The sequence below is a fragment of the Poecile atricapillus genome, chromosome 37, assembly GCF_030490865.1.
Source record: "Poecile atricapillus isolate bPoeAtr1 chromosome 37, bPoeAtr1.hap1, whole genome shotgun sequence".
In the NCBI taxonomy this organism is placed as follows: domain Eukaryota; kingdom Metazoa; phylum Chordata; class Aves; order Passeriformes; family Paridae; genus Poecile; species Poecile atricapillus.
Genome location: NC_081285.1, coordinates 2,778,668 through 2,793,786, shown reverse-complemented (window position 1 = coordinate 2,793,786; position 15,119 = coordinate 2,778,668). Strand labels below are relative to the sequence as shown.

General features: G+C 68.2%; 3 protein-coding genes across 4 annotated transcripts; 1 reads left to right on the top strand and 2 right to left on the bottom strand.

The window, feature by feature from the left end:
• Positions 1-130: 130 nt before the first annotated feature.
• TRPT1 (tRNA phosphotransferase 1) lies at positions 131-7,030 on the top strand. 2 transcript variants are annotated; one of them, XM_058861604.1, is made up of 8 exons: positions 131-250; positions 843-924; positions 1,666-1,823; positions 2,392-2,566; positions 2,992-3,048; positions 3,161-3,271; positions 3,574-3,699; positions 7,016-7,030. In XM_058861604.1, exons 1-7 carry the CDS (start codon positions 194-196, stop codon positions 3,648-3,650), a joined length of 717 nt encoding a protein of 238 aa, XP_058717587.1. In that variant the 5' UTR covers positions 131-193; the 3' UTR covers positions 3,651-3,699; positions 7,016-7,030. The 2 variants fall into 2 exon arrangements, with proteins under 2 accessions (XP_058717587.1, XP_058717586.1); XM_058861603.1 differs by lacking the exon at positions 7,016-7,030 and having other exon boundaries at positions 3,574-3,759.
• On the bottom strand, positions 3,936-12,216 carry EHBP1L1 (EH domain binding protein 1 like 1). The gene is given in 21 exon segments (XM_058861476.1): positions 3,936-4,169; positions 4,442-4,556; positions 5,058-5,131; positions 5,380-5,465; positions 5,467-5,480; positions 5,750-5,855; positions 6,377-6,420; positions 6,518-6,555; positions 6,648-6,696; positions 6,754-6,946; positions 7,059-7,335; positions 7,650-7,846; positions 7,936-7,989; positions 8,369-8,517; positions 8,885-8,980; positions 9,125-9,255; positions 9,718-9,890; positions 10,289-10,342; positions 10,456-10,551; positions 11,231-11,288; positions 12,032-12,216. Coding segments are annotated over 21 exon segments (2,196 nt in total). The 5' UTR covers positions 12,136-12,216; the 3' UTR covers positions 3,936-4,081.
• A 1,447-nt stretch (positions 12,217-13,663) lies between these two features.
• On the bottom strand, positions 13,664-14,988 carry ZNRD2 (zinc ribbon domain containing 2). Its single transcript, XM_058861475.1, has 5 exons — positions 14,771-14,988; positions 14,696-14,736; positions 14,525-14,631; positions 14,285-14,354; positions 13,664-14,030 (listed from the first exon to the last, which is right to left on the bottom strand). Exons 1-5 carry the CDS (start codon positions 14,986-14,988, stop codon positions 13,735-13,737), a joined length of 732 nt encoding a protein of 243 aa, XP_058717458.1. The 3' UTR covers positions 13,664-13,734.
• Between the last annotated feature and the right edge of the window lie 131 nt (positions 14,989-15,119).

Genomic DNA, 15,119 nt, shown 5'->3' with positions numbered 1-15,119 from the left:
GGGGGGGAAAATCCCGGCTGGGTTTTTTTTTTGGGGGGGGGTGATGAGAATAAAACCCCCAGACCCGCAATGACCTCGGGAGATTCCTGAGGGGGACACGTGGGGGGGGACACGTGACTCCGTGAGGCGTGAGGGAGACACGTGACTCCGCGGGGGTCACGTGGCGCCGCGCGGGGCGGTCACGTGGCCGCGCATGGCGGGCGGAGAGGGCGCGAGCGCCGCCCAGCGGCGGCGGCGGCGGAAGGAGGAGGTTGGGGAGGGGGAGGGGGCGGGGGGGGGGGACCCCAAAATCTTTTGAGGGTGGGGGTGGGGAGAACACCCCAGATTTAGGTGGGGGACACCCCGCGGAGGGTGGGGACACCTTGGGAAGGGGGGCGGGGTTAAAAACCTCGGGGGTGGGGGTGGGGGGACATTTGGGACCGCAGAGATTTGGGGGGACACCCTGAGGAGGGGGGGGACACAACCTCAGAAATGGGGGGAGGGGGACACACGAATTCCGGGAGGGGAGGGGACAAAGACGCCGGGGGTGGGGGGGGAGAGGTCACAAAGAGGGGGGGACCCCAGGAATGGGGGGACACGAGGGGGGGGACACCCCAGGGTGGGGGGAGCGACGAGGACACAAAGAGGGGACCTCAAATTTGGGGGGGGGGGGGACACGTGAGGGAGCCAGGATTGCCCGGGGGGGGCTTAGGGGGGGGTCCAGATATTTGGGGTGTGTTGAAAGAGGAGGGGGCATTTGAAGCTCAATTTGGGGAGGGGGTCTAAGATTGGGGGTCGCCCGTGGTGGGGGGGCTGTGGGCGGTGCCCGGGAGGGGTTTGGGGTCACTCGTGGGGCCCCCCAGGACCCCGGGGTGCGGCTGTCGAAGGCCCTGAGCTACGTCCTGCGCCACGGGGCTGCGGCCGAGGGGCTGCCCATGGGCCCGGGTGCGTGAGACCCCCAAAATCCCCCCAAAATCCCCCTCAGCCACCCTGCCCTGGACCCCCTGACCCGCCCCGAGACCCCCAAACTACTCAAGGAACTCACCAAGTTGCTGCTGGCACCCCCAAACCCTCCCCAAAATTCCTTTTGGGCCCCCCCAGATGCCCAGTGGGGTTCCCAAAACACCCACCAGGACCCCCAGCTCATCCCCAAACGCCCCCTGGGACCCCCAAGCACCCAAAAGTGGTTCCTGGAACCCCTTAATTGTCCCCAGGACACCAGAAATGTTTTATTAGACCCCAAACTATCCCTGCCCTGCCCCTAAATGTCCCCCAGGACCCTCAACCCACCCCCAAATTGCCCCTTTGAACCCTTAAATCCCCTCCAGGTTCCCCCAAATCTCCTCCGGGATCCCCCAAATGCGCTCTGGGACCCCAAACCACCCCTGCACTCCCCAAAAGCATTTTGGGACCATTCAAATCCCCCTGGGACCCCCCCAAGTGCCCTTTGGGACCCCCCAAATGCCTTTTGTGACCCCCAGAACATCCCGAGACCCCCCCAAATATCCTTTGGGAGCCCCCAAATGCCTTTTGTGACCCCCAGAACATCCCAAGACACCCCAGATATCCTTTGGGACCCCCCAAATGCCTTTCAGGACCCCCAGAACATCCCGAGACCCCCCAAATGCCTTTTGGGACCCCCCCAAAGGCCCTGACTGGGGGTCTCGGGGGGATTTTTGGGGTCAGACGGTTTTGTCGAGGTGGGGGCTCTGCTGAGGCTGCGGCGTTTCGCGGGGGTCTCGGAGGGGGACGTGCGCAGGGTGGTGGCCGCTGACCCCAAGGGTCGCTTCGCCCTCCGGCCGGACCCCCTGAGGGTGAGAGCGAACCAGGGGCACTCCCTGCCGGTGAGGGGGGGTCCCCGAGGGGATTGGGGGGGTTTGTAGGGAATTTGGGGGGGGTTTAGGGGATTTGGGGGATCCCCAGGGGTTTGGGGGGGTCTAGAGAGGGGTTTTGAGGGAGTTATAGGGGATTTGGGGGGGTTTATAGGGGATTTGGTTGGGGTTATAGGGGATTTGGGGGATCCCCAGAGGGATTGGGGGGGGTCTGGAGAGGGGTTTTGGGCATCCTGGGTGAGATTTGGGGAATTACGGGTGGGATTTTGGGCGTCCCGAGTGGAATTTTGAGGATCCCGCATGAGATTTGGGAAATTTCGGGTGGGATTTGGGGTATCTCCAACAAAATTTTGAGAATCCCAGGTGAGATTTGGAGCCCCCGGGTGGGATTTGGAGCCCCCGGGTGGGATTTGGAGCTCCCGGGTGGGATTTTGGTGCCCGCGGGTTGGATTTTGGAGCTCTTGGGTGGGATTTGGAGCCCCCGGGTTGGATTTTGGAGCTCTTGGGTGGGATTTTGGTGCCCCCGGGTGGGATTTTGGGGGTCGCGGCTGCTCCATGGGGTGTGTCCGGGGGCTCGCAGGTGCCGGAGCTGGAGCTGACCCCCCTGCTCACCCCCGGGGCGCTGCCCCCCACCCTCGCCCATGGCACCCGGCGGCGCCTGTGGGGCCCGATCCGGGCGGGGGGGCTGCGCCCGATGGGGCGGCAACACCTGCACCTGGCGGGGGGGCTGCCCGGGGACCCCGGGGTGCGCAGCGGTGAGTGACCCCCCCCCAAAAACCCCCAGGGACACCCCAAAACTTCCCAGAGACCCCGCACTCACCTGGCGGGGGGGCTGCTGGGAGATGCTGGTGTGACCCCCCCCAAAAAATACCCCCCGGGGTACCCCCCATCCCCCCAAAACTCCCTGGGCTCCCCAAACTCAGCAGGGACCCCCTAAGCCCCCCCAAGGACCCCCCCAAAACTCCCAAACGCCTTTGGCACTCCCAGATCTCCTTGAGCCCCCCAAATCCCTTTCTAGAACCCCTCAAACTCTCCTCGAGACCCCCAAACCTCCCCCCTAAAGCCCCTCAGACCCCCTTAAAGCCCGTAGAGACCCCCCAAAGCCCCTCAGGACCCCCCCAAAGCCCCTCAGGACCCCCCAGAACCGCCCAGGACCCCCCCAAAATCCGCCTCCCCACAGGGATGAGGTCGGACTCGGAGATCGCCATCATCATCGACGGCCCCCAGGCGCTGGCGGGTGAGGGGGGCTTCCCGATTTTTTGGGGGGGTTCCCGACATTTGGGAGGGTCCCCGATGTTTGGGGGCCCCACCCGATGTCCGTGTGACCCCCCCGGACCCTCCCCCCGCAGACGGGATCCCCTTTTTCCGCTCGGCCAACGGGGTGATCCTGACGCCGGGGGACGCCCAGGGCCGCATCCCCCCCAAATATTTCCTGCGGGTTCTGCAGCTGCGGCCGCACCGTGAGGGGGGGACCCCAAAATTGGGGAGGGTCGGGGGGGGGCTCAGGGGCTTTGGGGAGGACCCCGAAACTCGGAGGTGAAAAGGTTTGGGGGGATTATCCCGAAATTTGGGGTCTGGCGACGCCCGGGAATTTGGGAGGAACCCCAAAACTGGGGGGATTTGGGGGGGGCTGAGGGGTTTTTGGGCGGACTCAGGATTTGGGGGGGCTCTGGGGGGTCCGGGGTTGGGAGGGGGAGGGTCAGGGGTTGGGGGGGGGGGGGTCCCGTTGCCATGGTAACAGCTCCCCTATTCCCCCCCATAGGGTGTGAGCTGCCCCTGGACGGACCCTGGGACGAGGGCGGGGAGAGACCCCCGGACGAGGATTTGGGGATGGTCTGAGCCCCCTCCCCAAGGATTTGGGGGTGCGACCTCTCCCCCCATAAAGATTTTGGGGGGGGTCTGAGCCCCCCGCGCCCCACAGACACCAATAAAGCCCCCCCGAGCAGCACGAGCGGGTCCCGAGTGTCACACGGCGGGGGTCAGCCCTCAGCGCCCCCTCCCCAAATAACACCCAGGGGTCCCGGGACCCCCCCACTCTCCATCCCAGTCCTTCCCAGTCCCCCCCACTCCATCCCAGTCCATCCCAGTCCCTCCCAGTCCCTCCCAGTCCCCCCCCAGATCGGATTTCACACAGAAAATCTCCTTTATTGCCGCGTCCGCCGGGATCGAGGGGCGGGACCGGTGGGCTCCCGCGGGGGTCCTGGGGGGGTTTGAGGGTCCCGGGGGGTGTCCCGGGGTTTTGGGGGTCCCGGGGGGGTTCCGGGGGTCCCTCAGCAGATCCCGCACGTTTCCCTGCGGCCGAAGCGGCGGCGCCGGGGGTCGAGGCTCCGCTCCAGCTCCTCATCCTCCTCCTGCGCCCTGCGGGGGTCGGGGGGCGTCCGGGAGGGCTGGACCCCCGGAAACCTCCCCGGGACCTCCCCGAGACTCCCCAGGATCCCCCCGAGCCCTCCCCATCCACCCCAAGACCCCCGAACAGCCCCAAAACCCCCCCAGGACCTCCCCGCGCCACCCCTGAAGTCCCTCCTGACACCCCCAAACCCCTCCCGGGACCCCCCAGATCCCCCGGGACCCCTCCCCGGTGTCCCCCCGGTGTCCCCCGGTGTCCCCCGATGTCTCCCCGGTGTCCCCACCTGGTCTCGCGGCGGTGCCGGTCCCGCACCAGCCGGTCCCGCCGGTTCACCAGTGCCACCAGTTCCTCCAGTAAGAGCTGCTCGCGCTGGCGCTGGGCCGGGGGCTTCTGCCACTCTGGGGGCGTCCCCAAAGGTCCCCAAAAGGTCCCCAAAGGTCCCCAAAGCTCTCTGTCCCTCCCCTGTGCTCGGCATCTGCTGTGCCCGTATCCCCAAATGTCCCCAAGCGTTCCCGATGTTCCCCTGTCCCGCCCCACGGCCCCGCCGTGCCCTCCCCAAATGTCCCCGAATGTCCCCAGATGTCCTCCTGTCCCCCGTCCCCAATGTCCCCACGCCGTCCTTTGTCCCCCCCGTCCTCTTCTGTCCCCGATGTGTTCACAGCGACCCCCCCAATGTCCCAAATGTCACCAATGTCCCACCCTCTGTCCCCAGCATCCCCCAGCATCCCGTCCCCGTGTCCCAAATGTCATCCTGTCCCCTGCTCTGTCCCCAATGTCCCCTCGATGTCCCCAGTGTTCCCTGGATATCCCCAGTGTCTCCGGATGTCCCCAGTGTCCCCTGGATGTCCCCAGTGTTCCCTGGATGTCCCTGGATGTCCCCAGTGTCCCCAGGCTCGCACCCTCTGTCCCCAGCAGCCCCCGCAGTTCCCGGCTCAGGAGCTCGAAGCGCCGCTCCAGGTCCCGCTCCTGCGCCCTGGGGGTGACACGAGGGGACACAGGGGACAAGGAGGGGTCACCAGGGCTGGCAGAGCCCCCCCGCACCCCCCCAGTGTCCCCCAGTGTCCCCTCGCGGCAGCCGGAGCCGGGGGAGGGGGGACAGGGAGGGGACAGAGGGGACACGGAGGGAGGGTGTCGGTGTCCCCGCGGTGTCTCCGCGGTGTCCCCGCGGTGTCTCCCGCTGTCCCCGCGCTGTCCCCCCGCTGTCCCCCGCTGTCCCCTCACAGCAGCTGCAGCTGGTCCTGTCGCCGCACCAGCAAATTCCGCTGCTGCACCAGCGAGAACCAATCCCGGAGCAGCTGCTCCTCGCGGGCGGGGGTCCGCGCCTGGGGACACGGGGACATCGTGGGGACATTGGGAACGTCGGGGACATTGTGGGGACATCGGGGACACCCGGGACATTGGGGACATTTGGGATGTCGGGCACATTTTGGGGACACAGGGGTGATGTGGGCCGCGTGTCCCCGGTGTCCCAACGTCCCCGTGTGCCCCCGGTATCCCCCGGTGTCCCTCTTTTCTCGTGTTCTCATATGCCCAATGTCCCCCCCTGTCCTCAATGTCCCCAATGTCCCCGGTGTCCCCGGTGTCCCCTCACCGCTGTCCATCAGTGTCCGCAGTTCCTGCTCCAGCTCCGGGGCCTGCGCGTCCAGCCGGGCCTGCTCCTGCTCCAGGGCCACCAGCTCGGCCACCACCCACTGTCCCTGTCACCCGCGGGGACACCCGTGTCACCCCAGGAACACCCTTGTCACACCCGTGTCACCCGTGGGGACACCCGTGTCACACCCGTGTCACCCGTGGGGACACCCGTGTCACCCCAGGAACACCCGTGTCACACCCGTGTCACCCGTGGGGACACCCGTGTCACCCCAGGGACACCCGTGTCACACCCGTGTCACCCCCGGGCACACCTGTGTCACCCTCGGGGACACCCGTGTCACACCCGTGTCACCCCAGGGACACCCGTGTCACACCCGTGTCACCCCCGGGCACACCCGTGTCACCCTCGGGGACACCCGTGTCACACCCGTGTCACCCACAGGGACACCCGTGTCACCCCCAGAGCCACCCCATGTCAACCTGGGGACACCCGTGTCACCCCCCGGCACCCCCGGGCCACCCCCGTCCCTGTCACCCGCGGCTGTCCCCGCCCTCCCCCCCCCGTTCCCCCTTCCCCCCTGTCCCCTCACGTGTCCCCAATGTCCCCCCAGTGTCCCCCCCGTACCCCGCTCTCCTCCTCGGGGGGCTCCGGGGGCTCCTTTGGGGTCTCTGGGGGGGGGGAGGGGACACGGGGGTGACCCCGAATCCCCCCCCGGGGGGGTCCCACGGCCACACCCCCCCCGCGCCCCCTCCCCCCAGCGCTCACCGGAGGGGGGAGGGGCGGGGGGGGGTCCCGACGTCACCCTGGGGAGAGGGGGGAGGGTCAGGGACCCCCACAATGGGGGAGGGGTCTCACCTTGGGGGTCCCAGGGTGGTTTCGGGGGGGGGGGTCTCACCTTTTTGGGGGGGTCCCGACCCCTCCCCGAGCGCCGCAGGTCGGGGTCCCTCAGGCGGGGGAGGCTCCTGGAGCGGGGGGGGGGGCGTGGGGAGACCCCTCCCCACCCCCACGGGCCGGGGCAGGCGGGGGGGGGGCCCCGGGCCCAGCCGCCCCCTCCCCAAAAGATGAGGGGGGGTCCTGGGGGGGCTCCCCCTCAACGGGGCGGGGCGGGGGGAGCCCCCCCTCAATTGTGTCGGTGTGGGGGGGCTGGGGGGGGCTGAGTTGGGGGTCCCGGGGGGGCTCCCCCTCAATGCGGTCCTGGGGGGGCCCCCCCGGGCTGCGGCTGCTCGGGGGGGTCTGGGGGGGCTCCCCCTCCATGTCCCCAAACTGGGGGGGGGTCCGGGGGGAGCCCCCCCTCAGCAGCGCCCACCGGGGGGTCTGGGGGCGCCCCCGTCTCGGTGCGGCAGGGCTGGGGGGGATCCGCGGGGGTCTCTTGGGGTTCCCCCTTGGTGACGTCACTCCAGGGGTCCGCGGGGGTCTCTTGGGGTTCCCCCTTGGTGACGTCACTCCGGGGGTCCGCGGGGGTCTCTTGGGGTTCCCTCTCGGTGACGTCACTCCGGGGGACCGCGGGGGTCTCTTGGGGTTCCCCCTCGGTGACGTCACTCCGGGGGACCGCGGCGGTCTCTTGGGGTTCCCCCTCGGTGACGCTGATTTGGGGTTCCGGGGGGGGTCCCAGTTTGGGTCTCTGGGGGGGTCTGGGGGTCTCGGGGGGGCTCTTGAGGCTCCTCCTCGCTGGAGCCACTCGGGGGGCGCGGGGGGGTCCCCGGGGGGGTCGTTTGAGGCCCCCCCTCGGTGACGTCACTCCGTGATTCCGGGGGTGTCCCCTCCTCAATGGAGCCGCTCCGGGGGTCCGGGGGGGTCTCTGGGGGGGTCTCCTGGGGTCCCCCCTCCCTGACGTCACTCCGGAGGTCCGGGGGGGTCTCTGGGGGGCTCATTTGTGGTCCCCCCTCGCTGACGTCACTCCGGGGGTCCGGGGGGGTCTCTGGGGATCCCCCCTGGCTGGAGCCGCTCCGGGGGGCGCGGGGGGGTCCCCGGGGGGGTCCCCAGGAGCGCGCGGACCTGGCTGAGGAAGGTCATGACCCCGAGGCTGTCGGGGGTCTCCATGTCCGAGGGGTCCAGGAGCCGCGGGACCCCCAAAGCCGCGAAGGCATCGAAGGCCTGGGGAGGGGGCACGGAGGGAGGGGGGGGGTCACGGTGGGGGGGTCCCCAGCCCTGGAGCCCCCCCGGGCCCCCCCAGCCCCCCCCACGCACCCGTTTGTTGTTGCCCCCGGTGGTCCCGGGGGTCCAGAGCGTCGAAATCGCTGGGGGGGAGGGGGGGGGACATGGGGGGGGGGGGGGTTTGGTCACCGCGGGGGTCCCCGAGTGACACAACCCCCCCCATTGTCCTTCCCCCACTCCCAAGGACCCCCCCCACGACCCCCCAACATCCCCGGGGTGCCCCCCTCGTGTCCCCCCCCCCACCCATGGGTGCCCCCTCCCCGAATTGCTCCTCAGGGCCCCCCCACCCCCCCACCCCTGTCCCCCCCCAAACCCCCCCATGTCCCCTCCCCATCATCCAAGGACCCCCCCACGCCCTCTCCAGGACCCCCCCTATGTCCCCCCCCCCGCCCCTCAACCCCCTCCCCCACCCTCAGGGTGCCCCCAGCCCCTCCCCTCCCCCCCCCCGCGCCCCCCCCTCACATTTCCCGGGGTCTCAGCCGGTGCAGGAGGGCGCAGAACCCCAACCCGCTGCTCCAGGACCCCCCGAAATCGGTGACCGCGACCCCCCGGTACCCGGCCGTGACCCCCTGGCACCAGGCCAGGAGCGCCCCGCGACCCCCGGGGGGACCCTGGGGGGGGGCACGGGGGGGGTCAGCACAGCCACACACAGAGACCCCCCCCAGCACCCCGAGACCCTCCCAGACCCAAAATAAGGGGAGGGGAACAGCCCCAAACGCCCCCCACCCCCATGGGACCCCCCCTTATAGGGGACCCCTCCTCACCCAGCACCCCGGGGGGGCTCGGGGGGGTCTCAGGACCCCCAAGGCCCAGAGCCCCCCCCCCCCAGACCCAAAATGGGGGGGCAGAGCAGCCCCCACCCCTATGGGACCCCCTCCCCCCTCCGTTCAGGGGTCTCCAATCCCCCCATGGTGACCCCACCCCCCAAATTCCTCCCCCCTCCCCAATTCAGGGGGTCCCCGACCCTCCCCCACTCACCGCGGTGATTTCGGGGGGGGGCTCCGAGTCCCCCCCCAGCTCCGGGGGGTCCCTCCGTGTCCCCAATGAGGGGGGGGGCCCTCCTGGGGGGGGGCGCTGGGGGAGAGGCCGGTCAGGGACCCCCGGGGGGGGGGCTGGGCTCGTGTCCCCCCCCCCGGCATTGGGGGAACACCCGGGGGGGTTGGGGACACGTTGGGGACACCCCGGGGGGGGGGGTTGGGGACACGTTTGGGACCCAACCTCGGGGCACGGGGGGGGCGCCCCCCACCCTGTGCGCCCCCCCCTCATCCTCGGGGTCACTCTCGAAGTCCCCCAGGTCGGCCACGTCCCCGGGGGGGCTCAGGCTGGTGACACTCTGCATGTCCACGTCCCTGGAGGGGGGGGACGGTGTCCCCAGGGGGTCCCCGAGGGTCCCCAAGGCTCCCCCCAGCCCCTACGGTCCCCCCCGATGTCCCCAAGACCTCTCAATGTCCCCCCCAATGTCCCCTCAGTGTCCCCAATGTCCCTGTGTCCCCCAACGGCCTCAGGACCCCCAATGTCCCCCCAATGTGTCCCCTCAGTGCCGCCCCAGCGTCCCCAATGTCCCAAATGTCCCCGTGTCCCCAACGTTCCCAATGTGTCCCCAATGTCTCAATGTCCCCAACATCCCCCCCCGTGTCCCTACCATGTCCCCCCAATGTCCCCATTTCCCCTCCCGTGTCCCCCCCGTGTCCCCCCAATGTCCCCGTGTCCCAGTGTCCCTGTCCCCCCGTGTCCCCCCCTTATCCCCGTGTCCCCCCAATGTCCCCACAATGTCCCCACAATGTCCCCCCCGTGTCCCCCCGTGTCCGTACGTGGGGTGTCCCTCCCTGAGCACGACCCCCCGCAGTCGCAGCCTCAGTGTCGCCGCTGTCACCCGGCGGCTCCTGGGGCGCAGGGTCAGGTTCAGGGGGGTCTCCCCGACCCCCGCCAGCCTCCCCAGCTCCAGCGGGGCCGCGGCCACCACCGAGCGCCGCCCCCGCGACTCCTGCGGGGACACGGCGGGGTCACGGCACCGGGACCCCCGGGACCGCCGGGGTCACCCCCGGGACCTCCAGTGTCACCTTAGGGACACCCAGAGACCCCCGGTGTCATTCCCGGGACACCCGGTGTCACCCCAGGAGCACCCAGTGTCACCCCCGGGACCTCCAGTGTCACCTCCGGTGTCACCCCAGTGTCACCCCCCCGGGGGAGCCTGATGTCACCCCGTGACCCCCCCAGGCACCCAAATGTCACCCAGAGTCCCCCAATGTCACCCAATGCCACCCCAGGGCACCCCAGTGTCACCCGGGGACCCCCCAGCTTCCCCCCCCGTTGTTTCTGAAGTGTCCCCACCCCCCCATGGGGACCCCTCCCCGTTTTTGGGGTCCCCCCGCCCCCCCTCACGTTCACCACGAGGAAGTTCCAGGATTTGTCATCGAAGGTGGCGGCCTGGGGGTCCTGGGGGGGCACGGGGGGGTCACGGGGGGGTCCGAAAGGCTCCGAGTGGGGTGGGGGAGGGTCTGAAGGGGGAGGGGGACACCCCGGGGGGGTCCCGGGGGGGTCGCACGTACCCGGTACAGGGTCACGATCACCTCGAGGGTCTCGGGCACCACCCAGACCACCATCCCCCGCTGCGGGTTCTGGATGCCCGGCTGCCACCTGCGGGGCTGCACCCCCCGTCAGAGACCCCCGGGACCCCCCGGGACCCCCCCGAACCATCTGGGATACCCCAGAGACCCCCCCGGGACCCCCCGGGACACCCCCGGTACCATCCCGGGACCATCCCCGAACCATCCGGGACCCCCCCGGGACCATCTCCGAACCATCCGGGAACCCCAACCATTCCTGACCCCCCTCAACTGCCGCCTGCGGGGCTGCACCCCCCGTCAGAGACCCCCGGGACCCCCCGGAACCATCTGGGATACCCCAGAGACCCCCCGGGACCCCCCGGGACACCCCCGGTACCACCCCGGGACCATCCCCGAACCATCCGGGACCCCCCCGGGACCATCTCCGAACCATCCGGGACCTTCTCAACCATTCCTGACCCCCCTCAGCTGCCGCCTGTGGGGCTGCACCCCCGTCAAGAGACCCCGGGACCCCCCGGGACCCCCCCGACCCATCCGAGACCCCCTAGGACCCCCCAAAACCATCCGGGACACCCCAGAGACCCCGCGGCACCCCCCGAACCATCCCTGATACCCACGGGATGCCTCAGAGACCCCCCCGGGAACCCCTCAAACCATCTGAGAACCCCCCGGGACTCCCCCCGAACCATCCAGGACCCCCCAAACCCACCTGGAGACCGCCCCCGACCCCCCCAAACCTCCCCGGACCCCTCCCCACCTTGGAGCAGACCCTGCGGTGCCGCCGGCTCCACACCACGGTCAGTCTGTCGGGGGTCCTGGGGGGGCGGGGAGGGGGTCACGACCCCCCCCGGGACCCCCAAACTGACGCTCCCCCCCCCCCCCTCCCCGAAATTCCCCCCCCCAGGACCCTCAAAATGCGCCCCCTCCCCTCCCCCACTCACGGAGGGGGGGTCGCGGCTAAATTTGGGGCCGGGGGGGGAAACCGGACACCCCCGAGGGGGGGAGGGGAGGGGGGAATCCCCCCCCCCACCTCGGGTCTATTTTTATCCCGCCCCCTTTTATGGATATTTTAAACTCAAAATGAACCCGGGGGGGATTTTGGGAGGGATTTTGGGGGGGATTTTGGGGGGGTTTCGGTGTTTTTGGGGCTTTCTGGGCGGGGGCCGTGCAGAGATTTTGGGGGTCTGGGGGGGTCTCATTGATTTGAGGGGTCCCGGGGGGTTTCTGGGGGCTCGGAGGGGTCCGGGGATGTCCCGGTGGGGTTTGGGGTGCCCGAGGGGCTCCGAGTTTTTTAGGGGGGGGGTCCTGTGGGGATTTTGGGGGGGGTCTCAGGGGTTTGGGGGTGTCCCGGAGAGGTTCTGGGGTCCCTCCCCCACCCTTGGGGGGGGTCTCAGAGGATTGGGGAGGTTCGGGGCGGGGGGGGATCCCATGGATTTGGGGGGAAAGCCGAAGGATTTGGGGTTTGGGGTGCCGGGAGGTCAGGGGGGATCCCATGGATTTGGGGAGGGGGTCCCGGGGGGGGGAGGGGGTCCCGGGGGGGGAGGGAGGGGTCACTCACCAGCTGCCCCCCCCCTCCACCAGCAGCTCCTCGAGGGTCGCCTCGAAGCGAATTTTGGCCGCGCGTTTCCCCGCGCGCTGCAGCCGCTTCCAAACGCTCCCCATGGACCCCCCGAGACCCCCCCGGGACCCCCCAAAACCTGAAACCCCCCCCCAGGGGTCCCAAAAACCCGGCACAGCCCCTCCCCCCCCCAGACAGCGCCGGGATCGCGATCGGTCGCGACAGCTCCGGGACCCCCCCCGGCCCCGCCCGCGGGAAACCGGAGAGGGGGGAGGGGCCGCCCCTCCCCCACCCGCCCCCCCCGGACATCAAACGGCTCCGTGCGGCCCCTCCCCCCCCGGTGAGACCCCCCGAGATCATTTGGGGGCGATTTTGGGGTCGGATTGGGGCGTTTTGAGGTTTCGGGTTTGATTCGGCTCCGTTTTCATCACCAAATCAACGCTTTTATATCAAATCCCTTTAATATCAAATCCCTTTAATATCAAATCCCTTTTATATCAAACTCCTTTTTATATCAAACCCCTTTAATATCAAATCCCTTTTATATCAAATCTCTTTAATATCAAATCCCTTTTATATCAAATCCCTTTAATATCAAACTCTTTTTTATATCAAATTCATTTTATATCAAATCCCTTTGATATCAAATTTATCTCAGATTTATTTTTTATCGAATTCCTTTTCCCATCCAACCTTTCCTGTCCGAGGATTTTACTGATCCCGGGCTCTGATTTTTGGCCAGGAACTTCCCAGGGCTCGGGGCTGTTCCCGAGGGAATTCCCAGGGTATTGATCCTGGTTGGGATCCATTGATCCTTGTCCTGATCCATTGATCCTCCCTTAATCTATTGATCCTCTCCTGATCAATTGATCCTCTCCTGATCCATTGATCCTCTCCTGATCCATTGATCCTCTCCCAATCCATTGATCCTTGTCCTGATCCGTTGATCCTCTCCTGATCAATTGACCCTCTCCCAATCCATTGATCCTTGTCCTGATCCGTTGATCCTCTCCCAATCCATTGATTCTGGTCCTGATCCATTGATCTATCATTGATTCCCCTGGGATCCACTGATCCTAGACCTGATCCATTGATCCTCTCCCATTCCATTGATCCTTCTCACAATCCATTGATCGTCTCCTGATCTATTGATCCAATCCACTGATCCCAAATCTACTGATTCTCCCCCAATCCATTGATCCTCTCCCAATCCACTGATTCTGGTCCTGATCCATTGATCTATCATTGATTCCCCTGGGATCCATTGATCCTCTCCCATTCCATTGATCCTCTCCCATTCCATTGATCCTCCCCTGATTAATTGATCCAATCCATTGATCCTCTCCCGATCCATTGATCCTTGTCCTGATCCATTGATCCTCCCCGATCAAGTGATCGTCTCCTGATCTATTGATCCTCCCCAATCCATCGTTCCTCTCCCAATCCATTGATCCAATCTATTGATCCCAAACCCATTGATCCCCCCAATCCATCGATCCTCCCCTGCTCCATCTCCTGCTCCACTGCCCCACCCCCACCCCATCCATCTGCACCCAAAGCCCCCCGAGCCGCCCCAAACCCCCCCAACCCCCCAAATCCCCCCGACCCCCCAATAAAACCCGGACACGTGGGGGAGGGGCAGCACGGGTTCTTTATGTGGGTGGGGGAGGGGAGAGGCTCCCCGGGGGGTTCCGGGGGGGCTCTCAGGGTGTCGGGGGGGGCTGGGCGGCCCCGCGGGGGGGTTCCAGGGCCTGCAGCCCCCCCAGGGCATCGGCACAAGCCCGAACCAGGCGGCAGAGCTGGGCGCTGCCCTCGGCCGAGGAGGTTCTGGGCAGTTCCTGCGCGGCCCAGAGCAGCTTCTGCAGCACCGCCGCCCGCGCCGCCGCCACCGCGGCCCCGGGGGGCTCGGGGGGAGCGGGGGGAGCCCCCCGAAAAGCCGCGGCCGCCCCCTCGCAGTGCTCGGGGCGGGGGGCGGCGGGGGAGGGGGCGGGGGGAGGAGCTGGGGGGAGGGGAGAGAGGAGAGTGAAGGGGGGGGAGGAGATGGGGACCCCTCCCCTCCCCCCTCCCGTGGAGATCCCCAAATCCTGAGGTTTTTTCCCCTCCCCCATCATCCTCAGATCCCCCCCATCCCTTCAAATCCAACCCCCCCAAAAATTCCCGACCCCCCCTCAAATTCCGACCCCCCCTCAAATTCCCCAATCCCCCCCAAATTCCCCAATCCCCCCCAAATTCCCCAATCCCCCCCGGCCGTACCGTGCCCCCCCCCGGGGTCCTGGCAGGTCACACACAGCAGCCGCTGCTCCTTGTCCTGCAGCAGAATCGTCTGGGGGGGGCACGGGGGGGTCAGGAGGGGCTGAGACCCCTCCCCCACCCCCACCCCACCCCCCCCGGCACCCCCCGAATTCCCGGGGAGTTCCCGGGGGGTTCCCGGGGAGTTCCCGGGGGTTCCCGGGGGTTCCCGGCGGGGTCCCGGTGTTTCCCCGCTCACCCCGCACTGGGGCAGCAGCTCCCCAACATTCGGTAGCCCCGGAGCAGGAGCCCCCCCATGGCCTGGCTCGCCCGGTCCAGCCGCTCCCGCCGGGCCTCGGCCTCGTCCGCGCCTGCGGGAGGGAACCGGGGAGGCCTCGGTTACCGGGGAGGGTCCCGGGAGGGGCGATCGGTCACCGAGGGGGGTCCCAAAGCGAGGGGAGGGCGGGTTAAGGGGTCTGGGGGGGACCCGGAGGGGCCCGGGGGGGTTACGGGGCGCCCCCGAGGTCGGGAGGGGGATCCCGGGAATGTCCCGGTGGTGGGCGGGGGGTCCCGGGGAGGATCCTCAGGGCTCGGGGGCGGTCCCGGCCGCGGGTGGGGGTCCCGGGGTGACTCCCGTTGGTGAGCGGGGGGTCCCGGGGGGGATCCGCGCTCGGGGGGTCGCGGGGGGGGGGGGGTCCCGCCGGTGCCTCACTCCCGTTCAGCGCCATGGTCGCTCCGGAGACGGCGTCGCGACGGAAGTGACGTCACAAAAGCAACAAAAGTCCGGGCAGAAACAGTGACGCGGGTGAGTGAAATAAGTTCCGGGAACCAAAATAATTCCACGGTCCGCGACTAAAAT